The sequence below is a fragment of the Phocoena sinus genome, chromosome 15 (assembly GCF_008692025.1).
Source record: "Phocoena sinus isolate mPhoSin1 chromosome 15, mPhoSin1.pri, whole genome shotgun sequence".
In the NCBI taxonomy this organism is placed as follows: Eukaryota; Metazoa; Chordata; class Mammalia; order Artiodactyla; family Phocoenidae; genus Phocoena; species Phocoena sinus.
In genome coordinates, this window is record NC_045777.1 from 49,662,223 (window position 1) to 49,681,478 (window position 19,256).

A 19,256-nucleotide genomic window follows, 5' to 3' on the forward strand; every position below is an offset into this window, starting at 1 on the left:
GCAAGAAGGGGTTCAGAGCCCTCAAGTCCTCTTAAGTCCTTGTACCATCTGTCATGCAAACAATGTCTTCATTAACTTTAGACTCAGTTTCCTATTGCTGGTATAACAAAAACTCAGTGACTTAAAACAACGCAAGTTTATTCTCTTACAGTTCTAGAGAGCAGACACCCAAAATCAGTTTCTCTACGCTGAAATCAAGATGTTCACAGGCCATGCCCCTCGAGAGGCTTTGGGGGAAAATCCTCTCCTCACCTTTTCAGCTTCTAGAATTGCATTCCTTGGTTCTTGGACACTTCTTCCAGCTTTAAAGCCAGGAGCACCCGGCCTTCTTTGGTGGCCAAATCTCCGTCTCCCATTTGTGACTGCATTAGGACTACCTGGATAATCCAGAATCATCTCCATCTCAAAATCTTTCACTTAATCACATCTTCAAAATCCCCTTGCCATATAAAGGAATATTCACAGGTCCCAGGGATTAAAACCTCTATATATTTGGAGGCTATCATTCAGCCAACCACAACATATCAAGTATGCATGTTGTAAAATTTTAGGGGAAGAATAGAAAGAAGAATAGAAATAGAGCATATGACTTCCAATCTAACAGAGTGAAAAACACTGTTAAAATAAAACAATCCCCCCAAAAAGGGGCAAAAATGGAAAGAGAATGGGTATGACAAATGGAAAGCCCCCCCACAAAAGACAGTGTCAACAAAACCAAGAACATTGTTAACTACACCGACTATGTGACTTAACTAATCCAAAGGATAAAGATTCGACAAAGGACTTTCAGACAAAAGGCACAAATAGAGTAAAAACAAGCGTCACTAATAACAATGATGGGGACAGACTCTAGAGTGGAGCCTGTAACCCCACCTCTTGGTGTTCTCCCCCTGTGTTGGCACCTCCCTTTGAGTGTGGCTTTGCTTTTTGTTTATTTGAAATTTATTTTATTGGAGTATAGTTGATTTACAACGTTGTGTTAGTTTCTGGTGTACAGCAGTGACTCAGTTATACATACATATAATAGTTTGCATTTGCTAACCCCAAACTCCCAATCCATCCCTCCCCCAAGCTTTTTATTTTTAATATGGTGAAATACACATAACATTTACCATTTCAACCATTTTAAAGTGTACAATTCAGTGGTGCTTAGTACATTCACAATGGTGTGCAATCATCACCTCTATCTAGTTCCAGAGCTTTCTCATCCTCTTAAAGAAAACCCTGTGTCCATTACCAGTCACCCTCCATGCCTCTCCCCCCCCTCAGCCCCTGAAAGTCACTCACCTACTGTCTGTGTGAATTTACTGATCCTGGACTTTTCATGGAAATGGATACAGTACGTGGTCTTTTGTGTCCAGCTTGTTACCCAGCATAAGGTTTTCAAGGCTCATTCATGTTAGACATGCATCAGAATTCCAGTCCCTTTTAGGCCGAGCAATATCTCATTGTAGGAACAGACATTTTGGGTTTTGTTTGCCCCTGTATCTGTTACATTTGGGTTGTTTCCACCTTCTGGCTACTGTGAATACCATAAACACGCTTGTACAAGGATTTCTGAGTCTCTTTCAGCTCTCCCAAGTGTGTCTCAAGGAGTGGACCTCTGCTGGGCTCTGTGGTAACTGTTCCCCACACCCTCTCCAGCACTTGCTGTCTCCATGTCTCTCTCGCCCGCGCTCCCCCACCCCCACCCCCTGACCACTTGTCTTGTTTTTAACCCACAGGATTTGGGGTGGGAATGGGAAGGCACTCCCAGGACTGAGGTGCTGCCTGTCTGGCTAGGAGACCCTCTCCCTCACCCGCTGCCCTGAGCCACCCTGTGGAGGGCCTCCTGCCAAAGCTGGAAAGCCGCTGACTGCTGCCACGACCAGGTGAGCTGGGGAGGACCCTTCCCCAGTACAGCCTCAGATGACACCCCTTGACTGCAGCTCTGGGAACCCTGATGCTAAGAAGCGGTGGGACAATAAATGTGTGTTGTTCGTGGTAAGTGATTTTCAAAGAGAGCAGAGACCTCTGACAGGGATTGTGGGGGAAGATGGGGGCTCCCAGGAGCTGGAGATGTCCTATCTCTGGACCTGGGTGCACATGCAGGGCCTGCTCTTCATTCTCTAAACAAAGTGTTTTGTGCTTTCTTCTGTACAGAGCCTGGGCCTGGCCTGGGGCTGACTGGCCTGGATTCCCAGGCAGGCTGAACTTCGGTGGGGCTCCAAAGGAGGCACTAGCAGCTTCAGAAGGAGGACCGGAACAATACAATACTGTATTGTAATATATCACATTATTATGTAATTATAAGCATCATACTATGTATACAATGATACTGTGTTATATGTTTGAAGTTGCTGAGTAGAGGTTAAAAGTTCTCACCACAAGAAAAAAATCATGTCGCAATATATACATATATCAAATCATTATACCTGAAACATAACATTTGTCAATTACATCTCAATAAAAATTAAAATATGAAGGTGGTCGGGATCCAGGTGGGGGAAGTCACCTTGGCTGGCCGCTCGCGACTTCTTTCCTGGACAGTGAGGACAGTGCTCCTCGCACAACCTCCTTGGGAGAGCACCCCAGCCCCATGGGCACTGGGCAAGGAAATCAGGCAGGCCAGGTTGTGGGGATGACACGGGGAAGGGAGCCAGCCATGGAGGGTGGGGAGCAGGTGCCCCAGGGAGGGAAAGACGGAAGAGCAGAAGAGGCCGGAAAGCGCCAGAGAGCTGTGGGTGCTCAGGACACGCAGGGACCCCCAAGGACCCCTCGGGCTTTCCCAGTGGACTCCCAGGTGCCCCGGGGCAGGGGGTGGAGGGTCGCCTCCGACCAGGGATCACTGGCACTTGGTGGCAGACGTGTAGGTCCTCAAGCAGCCATCAGCTTTGTTGCCTGTGACCCCGCGCCCAGGGCCACATGGCACCAAAGCCTCCTGTGCTGGAGCGTGCCCAGGGGTGTGGGAGGAGGAAGGGTTGTCTGAGGGCCGGGCTTAGAGCCTGTGCAGTGGACATAAAGGAATACAATGCGCCAGCAACTGTGGACAGGACTCAACCCTCTTCTCCTCCGGTCCAAACAGAACAAGTGTTATTTTCCGCATGTGCCCTGGTGGCAAGAGCTTGAAGCCCTGCTCTAAGGAGTTGGATAGCAACTCAGTTCGTGTCCCAAGAGATATGCCACTGAGGGTTTGCAGCTGGTGGCCCAGCTGTCGGGGACCCCTCCTGCTGCCCCCAGTCCAGCTCTCAGTGTGTTCCGGACTAGCAGCACCAGCAGCCCAAGGAACTGTTACATTCTTGGTACCAATACAGGCTACAGGGTGGATGAACCCTCCAACACCACGCTCAGTAGTAAGAGGTGCTAGTCACAGGTCACATCGTGTGATTCCAGAGACAGAAAGCAGATTAGTGGTTGTTCAGGGCTGGGGCCAGAGGGATGGGGGAGTAACTGCTAATGAGTACAGGGTTTGGGGTGATAAAAATGTTCTACAGCTACACAGTAATAAACTAGACAGCACAACATTGTGAATATACAAAACCCACTATACCATACACTTTAAAGTGGTTAAAATGTTGAACTTCATGGTAGGAGCATTTATCTCAATCAAAAAAATCTACCTGAAAAATAATTTTAAAAGTCTACATTCTTGGACCCCTCCCTAGACCAAGAGAAAGTCTGCAGGGGGTGGGGGAAGCCACCTGTTTTAACAAGTCCTCCAGATGACAATGACATGCAATAAAGTCCAAAAACCACTTAGCTGACCCAGTCTCCCCAGAGCAGGACCACGTGTGGGTTCTAAGCCCCACTGTGGCCCCCATCCCATTCCCAGGCAGGGGGCCCACCAGAGGCACTGCTTGTGCACACCCCCTCCCCAAATCACACAAACCATGGCTGGACACGGCCCCCCAGCCCCCAGGCCCAACCAAGAGCACCCAGCTACATCCTGGGAGGATATCCCTGTATCCACATGATGCAGCGAGGGCCTGGGAACTGCCTTGGATGCAATGGGCTCCCACGCAGCAGCAGAGCCAGCACAGATCCTCCAGCCCTCCCTTCCCTAGATTGTAGCTCTGGGCCTGGCTAGGATCCCCAGAAAGAGAGGGGAGAGCAGCCGAAACAGCCCTGCCCCCTCAACAGCCTGGGGCCTCCATGCACTTAGGAGATTCCACAACCTACACAAGGTGCTACCACCATGCCACACCCCACCCCTGCCAGTGGCCAGAAGCATGATGTGTGTGTGGGAGTCCCTGAGAATTTGGTGACAGGGAGGGTCTGAGGGCACCACAGAGCCCTGGGGTTGACCTCAGGGGCCTAGGGCCCACCATCAACATGGGCCCCGGAAGCATCTGCACCTATTGGCTGGGCCGACCCAACTCTCTGCTAGGACTGCAATCATCTCCCTACCTCCATCCCTGCTCTTCCCTGTTAAATGAGTGATTCCCCACATCAGTATTTTAACAAGGAGTGAGGGGGCTCAGGTAGGTGGCCCCCTCCGGCCCCAGTCCCCTCCTCTCAGCACCCTCTGGGTCCTCCACCCACCTACCAGGCCCTCTGCTGGAACCCACCCAGGGTGCGCTGTGGCGTCCTCAGAGCAGCCTCGGTGTCCTGGGTTGTGCACTGCCCCCACCAGTCTGACCTCTTCCTCTGCCCATCCAGAGCAGAGGGCCACGGCCGGTCTGCTGCACTCCTATGCCCAGGAGTTGGGCCAACACGGAGAACCCAAGGCTCAGGGGTCAGGGATACCAGGCTCTCAGGATCTGTGATGTGCCAGGGGCAGGCGGGTGCCTCCAGCACAGAGGCTGGAAGAGCCAGGTAGCAAGGGCTCCCACTGCCTCATCCTGGACTGACTGGTGAGCATCCAGGTGTAAGGGGAGCAGAAGCCGCCCTACAGGCCCTCCTGGGCGTCTTGACCCCAGCGCCACCTGCTTTCTGGCTGGGACCCCAGGCCTCCTAAGTACAGGGACACCATCTGCCCTCTGCCTCTTCAAAACCACCCCTCTACGGACAGTGGCCACCACAGTGATTGCCACTCAACTGTAGACTTACAAATGGTTACAGTGGTAAATGTATGTGTACTGCACGACAATAAAAACAGGACAAAACCCCAAAACATCCCTTCCGGAGGTGACGAATGGAGGTGTGAGGAGCTGTGCAGCCCTGCCCCGGCTTCCCGCTCAGTCCAGCCCCCGCCGTCACAGGCCAGGCTACACCGTTGAGTCGGGAACCCATGACCATAGCCCTCACTCCCTTTGCCTCTACCCTCCCAGGAGACTTTTATACCCCCTGCCCTGCCCCCGACCCAGGCTTTCTGCCAACTTGTATCCACTTCCCACCTGGGAGGGCACACCTCCACCCACCTATCAGACAGATACTCACCCTTGGCTTCCCAGTGGTCTCCCACTGTGAGCAGGGTTATGTTCCAGCATGTTCTGGCCCAGCCAGAAGCTCCCTCCAAAAATACCCCCACAAAAGTGAAAACAAGAAAAGAGCTCCCAGTTATACTTTTCTGAAGGGCTCACTTTAGCAATACGAGCAAAAGGGCTGAGGGAGAGTGGGTAACACCACCAGGCCCCCCAAGGGTGAGTCAAACCACACCTGACCCCAAAGTCAGCATGCCCCCCTCTGAAGACCTCGTGGCTGTCATGCAGATACTATGCACGGGTCTTTCTTGGCCCTAAGTAACTCCAAGAGGGGGAACTGTAGTTCATCTGAGCTCGAGTGCCATGCTGAGGCTGCTTACCACAAACCAAACAGGCAGTCCTCCGTAAGAGTGCAGCTCAGACTTCAGAAAGACATGTGGAGCCCACAGAGCAGACGGCCGGGCACATCCGGCCCCAGCCAGTCTGGGTGTTGGAGGTGCACAGCACATCATATGCCAAAAGTCAAAGGGGAGTCCAACGTAAGTCACATTTCTAAGCTCAAGTGAGATGACCCCTGGTGTGTCCCCCAACCTGTGGAAGCCACGGCGAAGTCTAGCACACCGGGGACAGGAGAGACTGCACCGCGGCCGTCAGGAAGCAGTCTGTCAGGCTATTTATTCCCACTTGACATAACCCAAACACAGGAGCAACTCTGTACATCTCGAGAAACTCACAGCTAGCTCCAAAACAATAGAAATGGTAAACTACAAAAGATGAGTTGTATTCAGCAAATATAAAGGGTAACGTTAGGCTGTGTCAAACATGTATCGGACTATTTACAGCGCCTGGGTGTGGGTTCAGATCTCGCCGGCCTCCTTTTCCTCCGACCTCCGTGACGCAGTCTTTCCATTGGTGCTCTCAAGCCTCCAGTCGGTGGCCCCCCGCTCACTCCGCCCGCGCTCCCAGGACTCCTCCCTTGAGGCCCGCTCTCTGGAGAACCTGGGAAACAGGAACCAGAGGCTCAGCAAGGGCTGGCCCTCCCTCCTGGCTGCTCCTCAGGCACTGACACCTTGGACCCTCAGCATCAGGCCAGGTAAGGGTAGGACCCACCACGGCTGGAAGGGCCCTAGCAGACCAGAGGGTGCCAGGCCTGCCGTCTTGTGCCCAACCCACTGCCCAGGGAGGGCTGGGCAGCCACTAGAAAGTGACATCTGCAAAGGTTTCTAGTAACAGGAAAAGCTTTCACTATAATGTGAACACTGCAAAGGAAAATACAACAAGAGTCCACACATGGAATACGATCCATTATGTAAAAACACAATGGAAAAAAAGATATTTAAAATTCATCACACCAAAGCTAACAGTGGTCGTCTCTGAATATGATCATTAGTGGTGTTTTTTGTTGTTGTTTTTCCTTTAAAAAAACCACAACAGAGGTAAGCAGGGCTAGTCAGGGGCTCTGTGTACCAAAGTGACAGTGAGTGTGCAGCCCCTGAGCATGGCCATGCCCACGTGCGACCACCTCTCAGCCTCTCAACCGTCCCAGCCCTGAAGCCATCTGCTGCCCTCGACTTAGGGCTCTCAGTGCCCTGGGCCCCATTCAGGACTCCTCAAGGCCCTAACACTCTGTCCCACAGATGACAGACCCCCATACCCTGGCACACAAAGAAAGGGTTCACTCCTGGATGCAGCTACTGAAGGAGTCAGAGTAGTTACTTGTATTTCGAACTCCGGTCCCTGGATGCCCGGCGGTGGCCCCGGCTGTGGCTCCGGGAACGGCTTCGGTGGCGCCGGTGTCTGTCTCGGGACCGGGACCGGGACGACTTCCGCCGCTCTCTGGAGGTAGATCTTGACCGCCTCCGACGCCGGTCCCGGGAGCGCGACCTGCAGCAGATGTTCTGCTGATGCTTTACTGTTATCTCCCCTCCTCCCACAAACTTACAACTTGGGTTCACAATAATCCCACCAACTACTCTCTGGTAACTACGGCCAGACCCTTCCCGCTGACGTTTCCTGTACATTGGCCAGGAAACTCCCATCTGCCCAGCAGGCCCCAGCAGCGCCCTGACTGTCCCTCTCATTGACAGTGGGTCCCCACTCCCACGCTGCACTAAGCCCCAGCCAACGCCAGCTACAAACGGGACTGGAGTCTCACCCACGTCCTGTGCCCTTCATGAGCCAGACCTGACCACCAGATAGTAACTGTGAAGCTATAAAGGTTAAGTATTAAGTGCATATAGAAAAGAACATCTCACTGAGAACACATAAATGGAAAACCTACCTCCTGCGATCTCTGGTTCTTGATCCAGACCTAAAATGGAAAAAAAGATGAACAATTTCCCAAAAACAGCTCCATCCCTTACAGCTGAGGGGAGGTGCCTCAAGTTCATGTGGTGAAGGAGGGCCGACTTCCCAGAGGACCTGCTATAAGGCCCGCCTCCAGCCCCAGCTGCTTGGAGGCAGAACGCAGAGATCAGCACCCAGGGGTCCATGCTGCACTGAGTTGAACCAGTGGCTCTGCAAACTCTTCACAGTGGACACCACCTCAGCTACACAGATAGTCACATGGCAGGTGCAGGGCTGGGCAGGACACCCAAGTTGCAAACACAGGTTCACTGTCAGTGAGTGTCACATGAGCTCCCTGGGAAACATTATACAACCAACAACTAAGAAATGCACTTTACAATGAGGTCTCATTTCATTCCAAGCAGAAATTTACAAGATCACCACCAACATGTGCTCAAGGAGGAAGTGACAAAAGATGCTCACACATCATGTGGCTGGAGGGTGATCTGACAAAGCCTCTTGAAAAGCCATTTTTGTAACACCTACCAATATTTATATATTATATTCCTTTATCCCAGGAATTCTAAGGAATTTTATAAACCCTCAAACTCATACAAAGATGGTCACTAGATTACTTGTTCAAAAATAGTTTCATAAAAACTTAATCAAAAATTTTTTTTAAAAAGCAAAGGCTTTGGGCTTCCCTGGTGGCACAGTGGTTGAGAGTCCGCCTGCTGAGGCAGGGGATGCGGGTTCGTGCCCCGGTCCGGGAAGATCCCACATGCCATGGAGCGGCTGGGCCATGAGCCATGGCCACTGAGCCTGTGCGTCCGGAGCCTGTGCTCCGCCAACGGGAGAGGCCACAACACTGAGAGGCCCGCGTACCGCAAAAAAAAAGAAAAAAAAGCAAAGGCTTTAAAAAACATAAAAAGCAAAGGCAACAAAAGCAAAAGTCAACAAGTGGGACTACATCAGACTAACAAGCTTCTGCGCAGTGAAGGAAACCATCAACAAAATGAAAAGGCAACCTACTGAACAGGAGAAAATATCTGCAAATCATGTATCTGATAATAGGCTAATATCCAAAACACAAAAAGAACTCTAAACAGAAGGGGGGAAAAAAAAAGGTAAAAACATGGGCAGAGGACCTGAATAGACATTTTGTCAAAGAAGACATACAGATGGCCAACAGGCACATAAAAAATTGCTCAACGTCACTATTCAGCAGGGAAAAGCAAATCAGAACCATAACGAGGTATCACCTCACACCTGTCAGAATGGCTGTCATCAAAAAGACAAGAAATACACTTGTTTGTGAGGATGCAGAAAAACGGGAATCTTTGTGCACTGTTGATGGGAATGTAAATTGGTGCAGTCACTACGGAAAACAGAAAGGAGGTTCCTCAAAAAATTAAAATGGAACTACAATATCCAGAAATTCCAATTCCGGGTATTTTTACCTAAAGGAAATGAAATCACAATCTTGAAAAGATAGCTGCACCCCCATGTTCACTGCAGCATTATTTACAGTAGCTTAAACATGGTAACAACCTAAGTGTCCACTGATAGATGAATGGATAAAGATGATGTGGTTGTACGTATACAGTGGGATGTTATTCAGCCACAAAAAAGATGGAATCCTGCCATGTGTAACAATATGGATGGACCTTGACAGCATTATGGTAAGTGAAATAAGTCAGACAGAAAAAGATAAATACTGTATGATCTCAGTTATATGTGAAATCGAAAAACACCCAAACCCATAGATACAGAGAACAGACTGGTGGTTGCCAGAGGTAGGGAAATGGAATCGAAAAACACCCAAACCCATAGATACAGAGAACAGACTGGTGGTTGCCAGAGGTAGGGAAATGGGGGTGGACAAAAGGGGTGAAGGTGGGAGAATAAAAGGATATAGTTAATTACAGCATCATAGTAGGGACTTTGTGTAGCCTTCAAGAGCACAGCTGCTATGGGAAGATCTCACATGTGGAGGGTTCCACATATACCCATGCACACAACATGTCCAGTGACTGTCGTCACTTCTGTGTCTTTTTACTTAATATATTTTTACACTGTTTTGAGTCTATTTATAATCAGAATCTGTTAGATAGTTAAAATAATGAAAAGAAACACAAAAGATACAATAAAGGATTATTTGTCCTGAGTTATTCACTAAGGAATTCCTCCAGGAAAGCCCAGTTTCTGTGCCCAATATGAAAGCGTGGTTACTCGGCGCTCCAGCCTCTTCCTTGAACTCTGACCAGACCCACTGTCTCCACCTGCATGTCTCTTAGGCTGAAGGGATGTCTCTTAGGCTCAAATATGGCCACAGCCAAATTCTCCTCCCCACCTCCTCCTCATCCCAACACACCATTCCCAGTCTCCCCACCGCCATAAGCGGCCACTCCTGGTCAGAAGCCCTGAGCCAGCTCCACTCCCCCTTTGCACAACTCGCTCTGTCCACTAGCAAATCCTATCAGCTCCACCCCCAGAACACATCATTCCCTCCTGGCCCTCACAGGGTTCGAACTGCCACCTCCTTGGCCTGGACCCCAGCTAGCTCACGTTCTCTCTGCTTCCACCCTACCACCCACGAGCCTGGGCCCACACCGGAGCCCGCCCCTGGTGGGTCCTGCCCACAGCAGGCATGGCTGCGTGAGAGCATGTTCCTCTCTGGTGTCCCAGTTCCTGCCTGTCCTGCTGGTCAAGGGCTGCTCCACAGGAGGTGCTGTGACAGGTCCCCCTCCACCCCTGCCAGGGAGTCCACATCTTTCTAGGTAAGCATCAGGTGGCCACAGCTGCTCGAGCGGCTTGGGTGTCCTGTCCACACCACACAGCTGTGCACACAGGTCCTCCTGGACCAGCCAGAACCTCGCTTGACCGAACGTGCTATGTGTTTGCTTATTTTTCTTTTAAGAGCCACCCAGGTAACTGGCAGACCTCAACTGTCAAGGGCAGTAAATATGCAGTGCTGCCAGGAAGAAGTGGGGTGTCCTCAGGTCGCATGTGCTCACCTCCTGCTCAGTCGTTCTTCCCGCTCCCTCTCCTCTCTCCTCCTCAGCCGATCCTGATTTCTCTTCTCCTGCTTTTCAGCCACAGTTTTCTAAATAAACAAAGAATAGGAAGATGGGGGAGGAACAAGTCACACACTAGAGTGAACATTATTGAACAAAGCACCTTTATGTGACCTCAATACTGGCAATTTGGGGCTTCCCTGGTGGCGCAGTGGTTGAGGGTCCGCCTGCCGATGCAGGGGACGCAGGTTCGTGCCCCGGTCCGGGAAGATCCCACATGCCGCAGAGCGGCTGGGCCCGTGAGCCATGGCCGCTGAGCCTGCGTGTCCGGAGCCTGTGCTCCGCAACGGGAGAGGTCACAACAGTGAGGCCCGCGTACCACAAAAAAAAAAAAAAAAAAAAATACTGGCAATTTAAGAACCTAAGAGAAACTCAGGAAACAGGAACACATTCTTCATAAAACCTCTTAAACAATGGAAAATACATGGGGAAAAAAAACGCTTTATCATTTTACAAGTTCAGTGACAAACTACATATCCTAAGTGCTGTACATCTAAGTCACAGAAATTTTATCATATTGCTCAAATCAATCCATAAATTTAATTTTTTTACCCCAAGGAGACTCCACAAACTTCATGTAAAAGAGAAAACATGTATCTGACCGAATCCATCTTGCTGCGGGAGCCAATCTGCCCTGCCAAGTTGCAGCCTGTCCCGGGGTGCTGGCGGGGCTTCCTGGGGACAGCAAGCTCCACACGTCCCATCAGGCTGGGTCATGGTGAGCACAGTGGACAAGGAAGGCAGACAGGCAGGAGGTGGCCTAGCAACCCCCCTGCCAGAGCACCATCCACTGGCTAGCTCAGAGCACCCCAAAATCAACTCGGAGCCTTTCAATGCCCCCCCTCACGCTGCTGAGGGGAAGGCCCTGAGGGGGAGGAACTTAGAGCCAGGAGACAAAGGCCCGAGAGGGCATAAAGGGTGACCTTAAATCTCAGTTCGGATGGGAGCCAGGCCCCAGGAAGAGAAGGCGTGGCCAGGACAAGGAGAGGCCGAGAACCGGCCTATGGGCTGGCATCACCTCCTTCCCAAACCCTCCCCACTCCCTAAAACACTAGGTTCCCCCACCTGAGGAAAGTCCTCACTCTTCTCACCCTGCATCCACCTTGGAGCATGGCCCAGGGGGTGCATAGCCCAGGGCGGGTGCACACCTCCAGTACCACTGGGAGTGAAGCCATCTCTGATTAGGGCACACAACTCCCACCTTCCTTATCGTTAAGAGGTGCACTTCCAAATACATTTTCTGTTGATAGTTTAGCAGCTATTTATCAAAATCTGTAACTTAGTTGGGTTGTTCTATCAACTATATACTGCTCATAACTGCAATGACAATACATGACTTCTAGATCAAGTGAATACTTAAATTCTAAAGGTTTCAATGTATTCTGAAGCAAAGGTACATCTTAAGAAAAAAACAAAAGGCTTTCAGATATAAGAAACATTAGGACAAAATTCTGGGGTGTTATGGAATGGGAAGACAATTTAAAGGAAATTCCCTAAGGAGCAGATTTTTAATGGGGATGGTAGTTGACACCAAATTGTTATTTACATTCTACTGACTACATATAAAATATTTTTACGTGTTTTATACCCATAAATTTATAAGAAAAAAATTCCAACTTAAAAATGTGACAAAGAATATCATTTTTCAAAATTCTACTGGGAGCACAGGAGCAAATGTTTCAAGACCAGTGCTGAGACTGCCACCCAGCTCCCTCTCCCAGGGCCGAGTCGCACATCACTTATGGGGGACCGTCCTTGGATGCAGGGCCCTGCTACCCGCTGCTCCTTCCTGGGGGCACACAAGGCCCAAGGCCTTGACTATCGTGGTGTCCTACAGTCAGGTGCCACGTGTCTGTCCTTCCAATAGATTTCAGGTGTCCGGATAAAAGGCCTGCCACATTTCCCAGCATCTCATCATAGGGTCCCAGTACACAATTAGGGAAAGCACCATCCATTTGAAGAAGACAATTCAAAATATCACAAACTTATTTAATCTTCCTCCTTGGCATTCCGTACCCAAGATGTCGAATGTTGTAGAGCTTAACCCAGAACAAGGAGGAGCCCCGAGGAAGGGACACAGGCATCCAGCAGTGGGGCAGGGCTATCAGAAAATGCCCCATCACCTTCTCATCCTTCTAGCCAGTCCACCCTCCATGTGTCCGCCTCTGTCCAAGAAAAAAAACTGCAGACTACTGGCTCTTTCCCATCACCAACAGAAGTGTTTTCAGAGGGGTACGAGAACTCTCTGTACCGTGGGACTGAATTCTGCCATTTTCCTCTGTAAACAAGGGGTAGCAGACTAAATAAATATCCCAGGCTCTGCTGGATTCTGAGATCTTAGATCTCTTGTGGGAACATATGGATGAAATCTGAGTAGTTCACTGTAAAACTGAAGTATAAAACCAAGGCATGATCTTAGAATCAGAACAGAAGGTTTTCAGTACCTCCACCAAACCCCCTCCCCCAAAAAACAAAACAAAAACAAAAAAGAACACAAGGTTTTCTAAAAGCAAAGAGATGTAAAGACAATCAGAAAACTTCTCGGGTTTCTTCAGAAACACAACACATTAACATACCCTTAATTGATCGAGCTTCTCACGGATCTGAATGAACCCCAAGTGTAACTTGCCCCCGAAGTGGTCTGCAAGACGACGGTCATTGTCATGGAGACCAAGGTAGGCTGAACAGACTTCACAAACACGCAGCTTCTGCTGCTGAAAACTGGATGCAGGCATGGAATTCCTGTATTCTTCCTGGAGAATGGGAAGAGAGTGAGAGTCAAATGTCACTGTCTACTCAGCCCCTAAAATGGAAGTATGTGAAGGGACTACAGAGATGACTTTTTTTTTTTTGGCTATGTGGCATGTGGGATTGAACCCGGGGGTCCTGGCAGTGAAAGTGCCAAGTACTAAGTACTAGACCACCAGGGAATTCCCTAGAGATGACTTTTATTTTTTTTTTAATGTTTTATTTATTTTTTGGCTGTGTTGGGTCTTCGTTGCTGTGCGGGCTTTCTCTAGTTGTGGCGAGCGGGGGCTACTCTTCCTTGCGGTGGCTTCTCTTGTTGCGGAGCACGGGCTCTAGGTATGCGGGCTTCAGTAGTTGTGGCATGCAGGCTCAGTAGTTGTGGCGCATGGGCTTAGTTGCTCCACAGCATGTGGGATCTTCCCAGACCACGGCTCAAACCCATGTCCCCTGCACTGGCAGGTGGATTCTTAACCACTGCACCACCAGGGAAGTCCGAGATGACTTTCAAATACATAAAAACTGAATCGTTTACAAAGCTTCAGATTCTTGTAACCAGCCCAATTTTAATTGCTTAAGAAATGAACTACCAGTCATGATTTCAAAGCAACAAGGGGTATTCAGAACACTAAGACACACAGGATGCTGTGTGTGCTAAAAGGCTAGCAGGGAAGATGAGTCCCTGCTATGGTGGAGAGCTCTGCAAAGACGAAAGAAACAAGAGGGGAGAATCTTCAACAGGGGTCTTAAAAAACAAACAAAAAACCTAAACCAAAGAGACGAGCAAAAAACACAAGAGTATCTACGGAGATTGTCCCGATGTTCAGGAAACTGTATCCCAACGCAGCTCCAAAAGCTAAAATTTGGAAGGACAAATACATTAGACACTCTCTTCAAAGGAGGAAGTGTGCCAAATGGAACAAAGCACACTCCCTCCTGCAGCCAGTGCAGTCTGAGTCTAATCCTAAGAAGTCACTACGGACTTCCCTGGTGGCGCAGTGGTTAAGAATCCGCCTGCCAATGCAGGGAACATGGGTTTGAGCCCTGGTCTGGGAAGATCCCACATGCCGCAGATCAACTAAGCCTGTGCGCCGCAACTACTGAGCCCGCACGCCACAACTCTGAAGCCCGCACGCCTAGAGCCCATGCTCCACAACAAGAGAAGCCACTACAATGAGAGGCCCACGCACTGCAATGAAGAGCAGCCCCCACTCACTGCAACTAGAGAAAGCCTGCGTGCAGCAACAAAGACCCAATGCAGCCAAAAATTGATTAAAAAAAAAAAAAAGTCATTTGGCTTCAAAGCAAAATACACGAAACACAAAAGAAAATGAACCAGAACATGGTTACTGCCGCTTGTGCTCAAGTTAAAACATTCCTTCAAAATCTAGGTTTAAGAAATGCATTTCAATAATCATTTGCCCTTAAAGGGAAGACTGAATGTAGTAATCTTCCATTAATTCACACATTCAAAATGTTCCCTAGGAAATGCAAATCAAAATAAGACATCACATCACTCACTAAACCAGCAAAGGTACAGAAAGGCACTCTAGTGCCCAGGACCCCCACTGTCCTTACTCCGGCCACTGTCCCCATCCTCATCACCTGAGTGCCCCCCATAGGCCTTCCTCAGAACTACAGGACAGAACAGGATGGGGTAGGGTGCTCTTCCCCCCCTTAGCAGGAGGCAAGGCTGTCTCGTCATCCTAAGAAATGATACAGAGAGGTGCTGCGTACTCTTTACCCAGTTTCCCCCAATGGTTCTATCTTTAAAAACTATAGCACAACATCACAGAAAGAACACTGAGTGATACAGTCAAGGTTCAGAACATCCATCACCACAAAGGTCCTGCCTGCTGCCCCTTCACAGCCACACCCACTTCTCTGACTCCTGGTGACTACCAATCTGCTCTCCATTCTTATGGTTTGGTCATTTTAAGAATGTTATATAACAGATCCACATAGTATTTAACCCTTTGGGATTGACTATTTTCACTCAGAATAATTACAATTGATTTTGAAAGAGATTAGAGGAAGGCATTCAAAGTTTTACAACTACAGAGAGGGGCAGAATAATATCACAAATAGTGTACCCACCATATTCAGCACTTCTGCTTAAGGTTTCTGTTTTTCTTTTAATGAAAGATATAGAACATTATGATGGAAATTCAGTTCCTGATGTTTCCCTCTCTAGTGTCTGTTCTCTCCCTCCCCAGAGGCATTCGTGTGCGTTCAGCATAATCTTCAGTGCTGTCTCTGTACTTCATTGCACATGTGGACCCATAAACCATGTCAGTGGTCAGCACTGTGTCAGCACTACAGGTCTTTCTCCCACCTGTGTTGCTGGAGAGCTCTCTCCAGGATGCTGCAGGCAGATGTGTTCAGTTCGTTCACTGCTGCAGGACTCCATTTCAGGGGCACATGGCTGTTTGTCCATGGGTGGTTTTCCAGGTTACCGACGGCTGCTCATTTTATCAGTTCTGCTGTGAGTGTCCTTGCACCTGCCTTCTAGCAAGGATGCTTGGAGTCCTGGGCACAAGTTGCCATGGGTCCCCTATCCTGCTGCCCTCTTGGCTGTCTGCAGACATCCAAGTGGTGAACCCCACATCTACAATCATTCAGCCTATGCATAAATCTCGGAGCCATCTCACGGGTTTCTGGTGTCTGCTCTGCTCTTCAAAGCAGGAAGGCTTGGCCTCAGGACTCGCTAAGAGGCCGCAGAGCTTCCTTCCTGACCCTCTGGCCTTTCTGCTGGAGCTGTCAGCAACCGAGGGAGCCTGACTTTTTTTTTTTACATGTAAACATAAATTTCCCATTTAAGTACACAGGGGTTTAGTATACAGCCGTGTAGGATTTCTATGCAGGACTTGCGACTCTTCATGCACATGTCATTGCCTGAGTGGGCCTCGCTCGAACACCCACAGGCAGTCAGCAGGACTCGTGTATTCAGCTGAGAATTGTTGTGTCATCGCTGAGCTGCTACTATGTATCAGGCACCATGACAAGCCGGGGGTGCAGCAACAACCAAAACCAGCCCTGCACTGGGGCACCGCCCACTCCACCATCTCACCTCTACCCACCATTCTGAGAACCTTCTCATCTGGTCTCAGCTAAGGGCCTTCCAGGGTCCCTCTGTCCTACCTGGACACGCCCTGCACCCGCCAAGTGCACCCATCTTCATCAGAATTAATCTTATCCGTTGCTCACATTCCTTTCTGCCTGGCCCCCCTCCCCACAGCAGTATCATCTCCAACAGGAGAGGGAGTCTTCCGGCTTGCTCACAACTAGAGAAGTGCCTGGCCCATAGCTGGAGTATGACAAGCACTTACTAAAGGAACACACCTGCCCCGTCTTCCTCTGACTACCATTCCCACCGTTCTCGAAGCCTACCCAAGCCATCTCCGATTCCAGCAGTGAGATTTGAGAACCAGGGAGTATGCAACAGAGGAAATCATCTAGGAGGAAAATGGTTGTCACCGATACAGACATTGAGTCCCTGACTCAGCTTCTCCACCACACAGCAGTGTGTCCTGGCCTGGCAGCCTAGCGGACACCACCTGGGTACCACCCGCAACCTGCATGGGTCTCTCTACTGAGGACACAGTGTCACTAAGCACCAGGCCTCACTGTACATAGCATCTGCAATGCAAGTCTGGCCCAATTACACCAGGTGAACACCCACCACGCTGCCCCCTCCCTGGGAGCCAGATGGACAGACGGCAGGTGCTCACTAACACTCCTCCGCTGACTGTTATACTCAGGACGCACTCTACACGTGGGAATAATGCACAGAGCTGGCAAGTGCCTAGTCTGAGGCCACACGGGGTCACAGGGGCAGAGTGAAGACACAAACCTCAGTGTGTGCTGACTCTAAACCGTACAATCCTGACAATATACCACCTTATTTCCAACTCCTTCCCAATATGTATACAAAAAAAGAAGGCATGGCTTAATCTTAGCCCAAAAGGTCAACTCTGGAGTTACTACTTCCTCCCTCTCTAAGACATTTTTGTCACCAACCTCAGCTTCTTTTTTCTTTGCACGGACTTTCTCCACTTCCATAAGAATCTTCTGGGATTCATCCACATTTCCTTCAGCTCCTAGCTGTTCAGCTTTAGCAAGAAGCTTCCCTATTTCTTCATTCAACTCATGTACTTTTTCTGCCTACGAGAGAGAAACAATCAGGTAAGGAGACATCTAAAAACAACAGATTTTTTAATGCAAAGAAAACGAGTGTTTCTCTTGTTGCATTTCTGGTCTGTTCCACTGAAAATATTAGAACAGCTGGAAACCCTCACTGATGACATGTGAATTCTAACAATTACGACATCCTTAACGCCACCACTGAGACTGATCATAACTAGACCTGTGCACCACGTTCCAATAAAAGCAGTGGCACCGCTGTTACTGCCAACAGGTTGCAGGGACCATCATGTGGGTCAGCTTCTAGACCATCTCTTTTTATGCCTTCTATTACAGTTCAATCTTCTGGGTAAGGGTAAAAAAATGCATGGGTCTAAATGCATACACTTATACTGTAAGCAAAATGCCTAATTATTGGGATTTGCTTTCAGAAATAAAACGGCACCGTTGATCCAGTTTGCAACTGTCTATTTCCTAAGAAATGCTTTTATAAAACTGAAAGGAAAAAAGACACTGAAGAGAGTTCCACTGAAGAGACAAGGGTCATCCAGATGACACACAGGCCAATTTCACACAGATCTACTTTCTTCTTCCGTGATGTGGATGCACCACAGTTTAACCATTTCCCTGCTAACTTTTCTCATTTCCTGTTTTATGTAGGAATGTTAAAAAAAAAAAAAACTTTTAAAACATACGCACACGTGCGCACACACACACACACCAAAAAACAAAACAAAACAAACAAAAAAACCCCACACGCACAGTGTGGGGAGGGGCTAAGAGCTCAGCGACGGCCTTCCCTCCTCACTGGGAACAGCCAAGGCAGTGGGTACCATCCACCCCAAAGATGCACACTCAGCAGTGACCGTGACTGCTAGCCCGGTGGCAGCCCAGTTCTTACGACAACAATGTGAGGCGAAGGCCTCCCCAGCATACCTTTGCGGAAACTTCTGCACTGATCTCCTCCTGCGTCTCTGCCAGCCGCTTCTTGGCAAGCTCAGTTCTCCGATCACACTCAGCAATAAAGGACTCCAAGTGATCCATCGCCTAGCTCAGGAGAGGCAGAGAGCTACAGTCAGTGACATGCCTACGACCTCAGAACTCACGTGTTTGATAGGAAATAACAGTCCTGGGTTGGTTCTTAAAGCCTGTAGGTTCAGTGGGAAGATCTGAAGCTACACTACAGCTAAAATGTCCACAATCACATTCAATTAAGGGGCTCTGTTAAACCAAATGACCACTCAAAAGCATGTCTTCTCATCTGATTTATTTATTTCCAAAATTTGTAAAAGAACCCCCATCCCTCAACAACGTTTCCAAGAAATTTCTGAGGAAAATTAAAACACCTGGCCATAACTAACAGTGGTCTCTGAGGGTCAGAAAAGGCTGGACTGAGCTAATGTCAGAGGCCCTCTCCTGGTGAGTCGTGGGAGATGCAGATGATGTACTCACTGGTCTTTGTGAGCCACGTAAATATTATTCCCTCATGTTCTGAGGGTAGAGTTCCCCCTTCCACCTCAAAACAAAACAATAGAACAAATGTTACTGAGAGCTGTGAACACGTTTAGTTATTGCCCACCGTCTAAAGTAGCGGGAAAACTGGTTACTACTTACCCAAAAAGGTAAAGGAAAAGACACTCTGAAAAGAGTTGGTGGGAATCAA

General features: G+C 49.1%; 1 protein-coding gene across 3 annotated transcripts in view; it reads right to left on the minus strand.

The window, feature by feature from the left end:
- Nucleotides 1–5,992: 5,992 nt before the first annotated feature.
- LUC7L (LUC7 like) overlaps nucleotides 5,993–19,256 on the minus strand; it is a 30,801-nt gene continuing 17,537 nt past the window's right edge. For all 3 annotated transcript variants that reach the window (XM_032604198.1, XM_032604196.1, XM_032604197.1), the window contains 7 exons: nucleotides 18,530–18,640; nucleotides 17,471–17,614; nucleotides 13,282–13,458; nucleotides 10,646–10,734; nucleotides 7,624–7,653; nucleotides 7,059–7,226; nucleotides 5,993–6,341 (listed from right to left, as the gene is read on the minus strand). In XM_032604198.1, coding sequence (XP_032460089.1) covers nucleotides 6,200–6,341; nucleotides 7,059–7,226; nucleotides 7,624–7,653; nucleotides 10,646–10,734; nucleotides 13,282–13,458; nucleotides 17,471–17,614; nucleotides 18,530–18,640 — 861 coding nt within the window. In that variant the 3' untranslated portion in view covers nucleotides 5,993–6,199. The remainder of the gene's footprint in view (nucleotides 6,342–7,058; nucleotides 7,227–7,623; nucleotides 7,654–10,645; nucleotides 10,735–13,281; nucleotides 13,459–17,470; nucleotides 17,615–18,529; nucleotides 18,641–19,256) is intronic.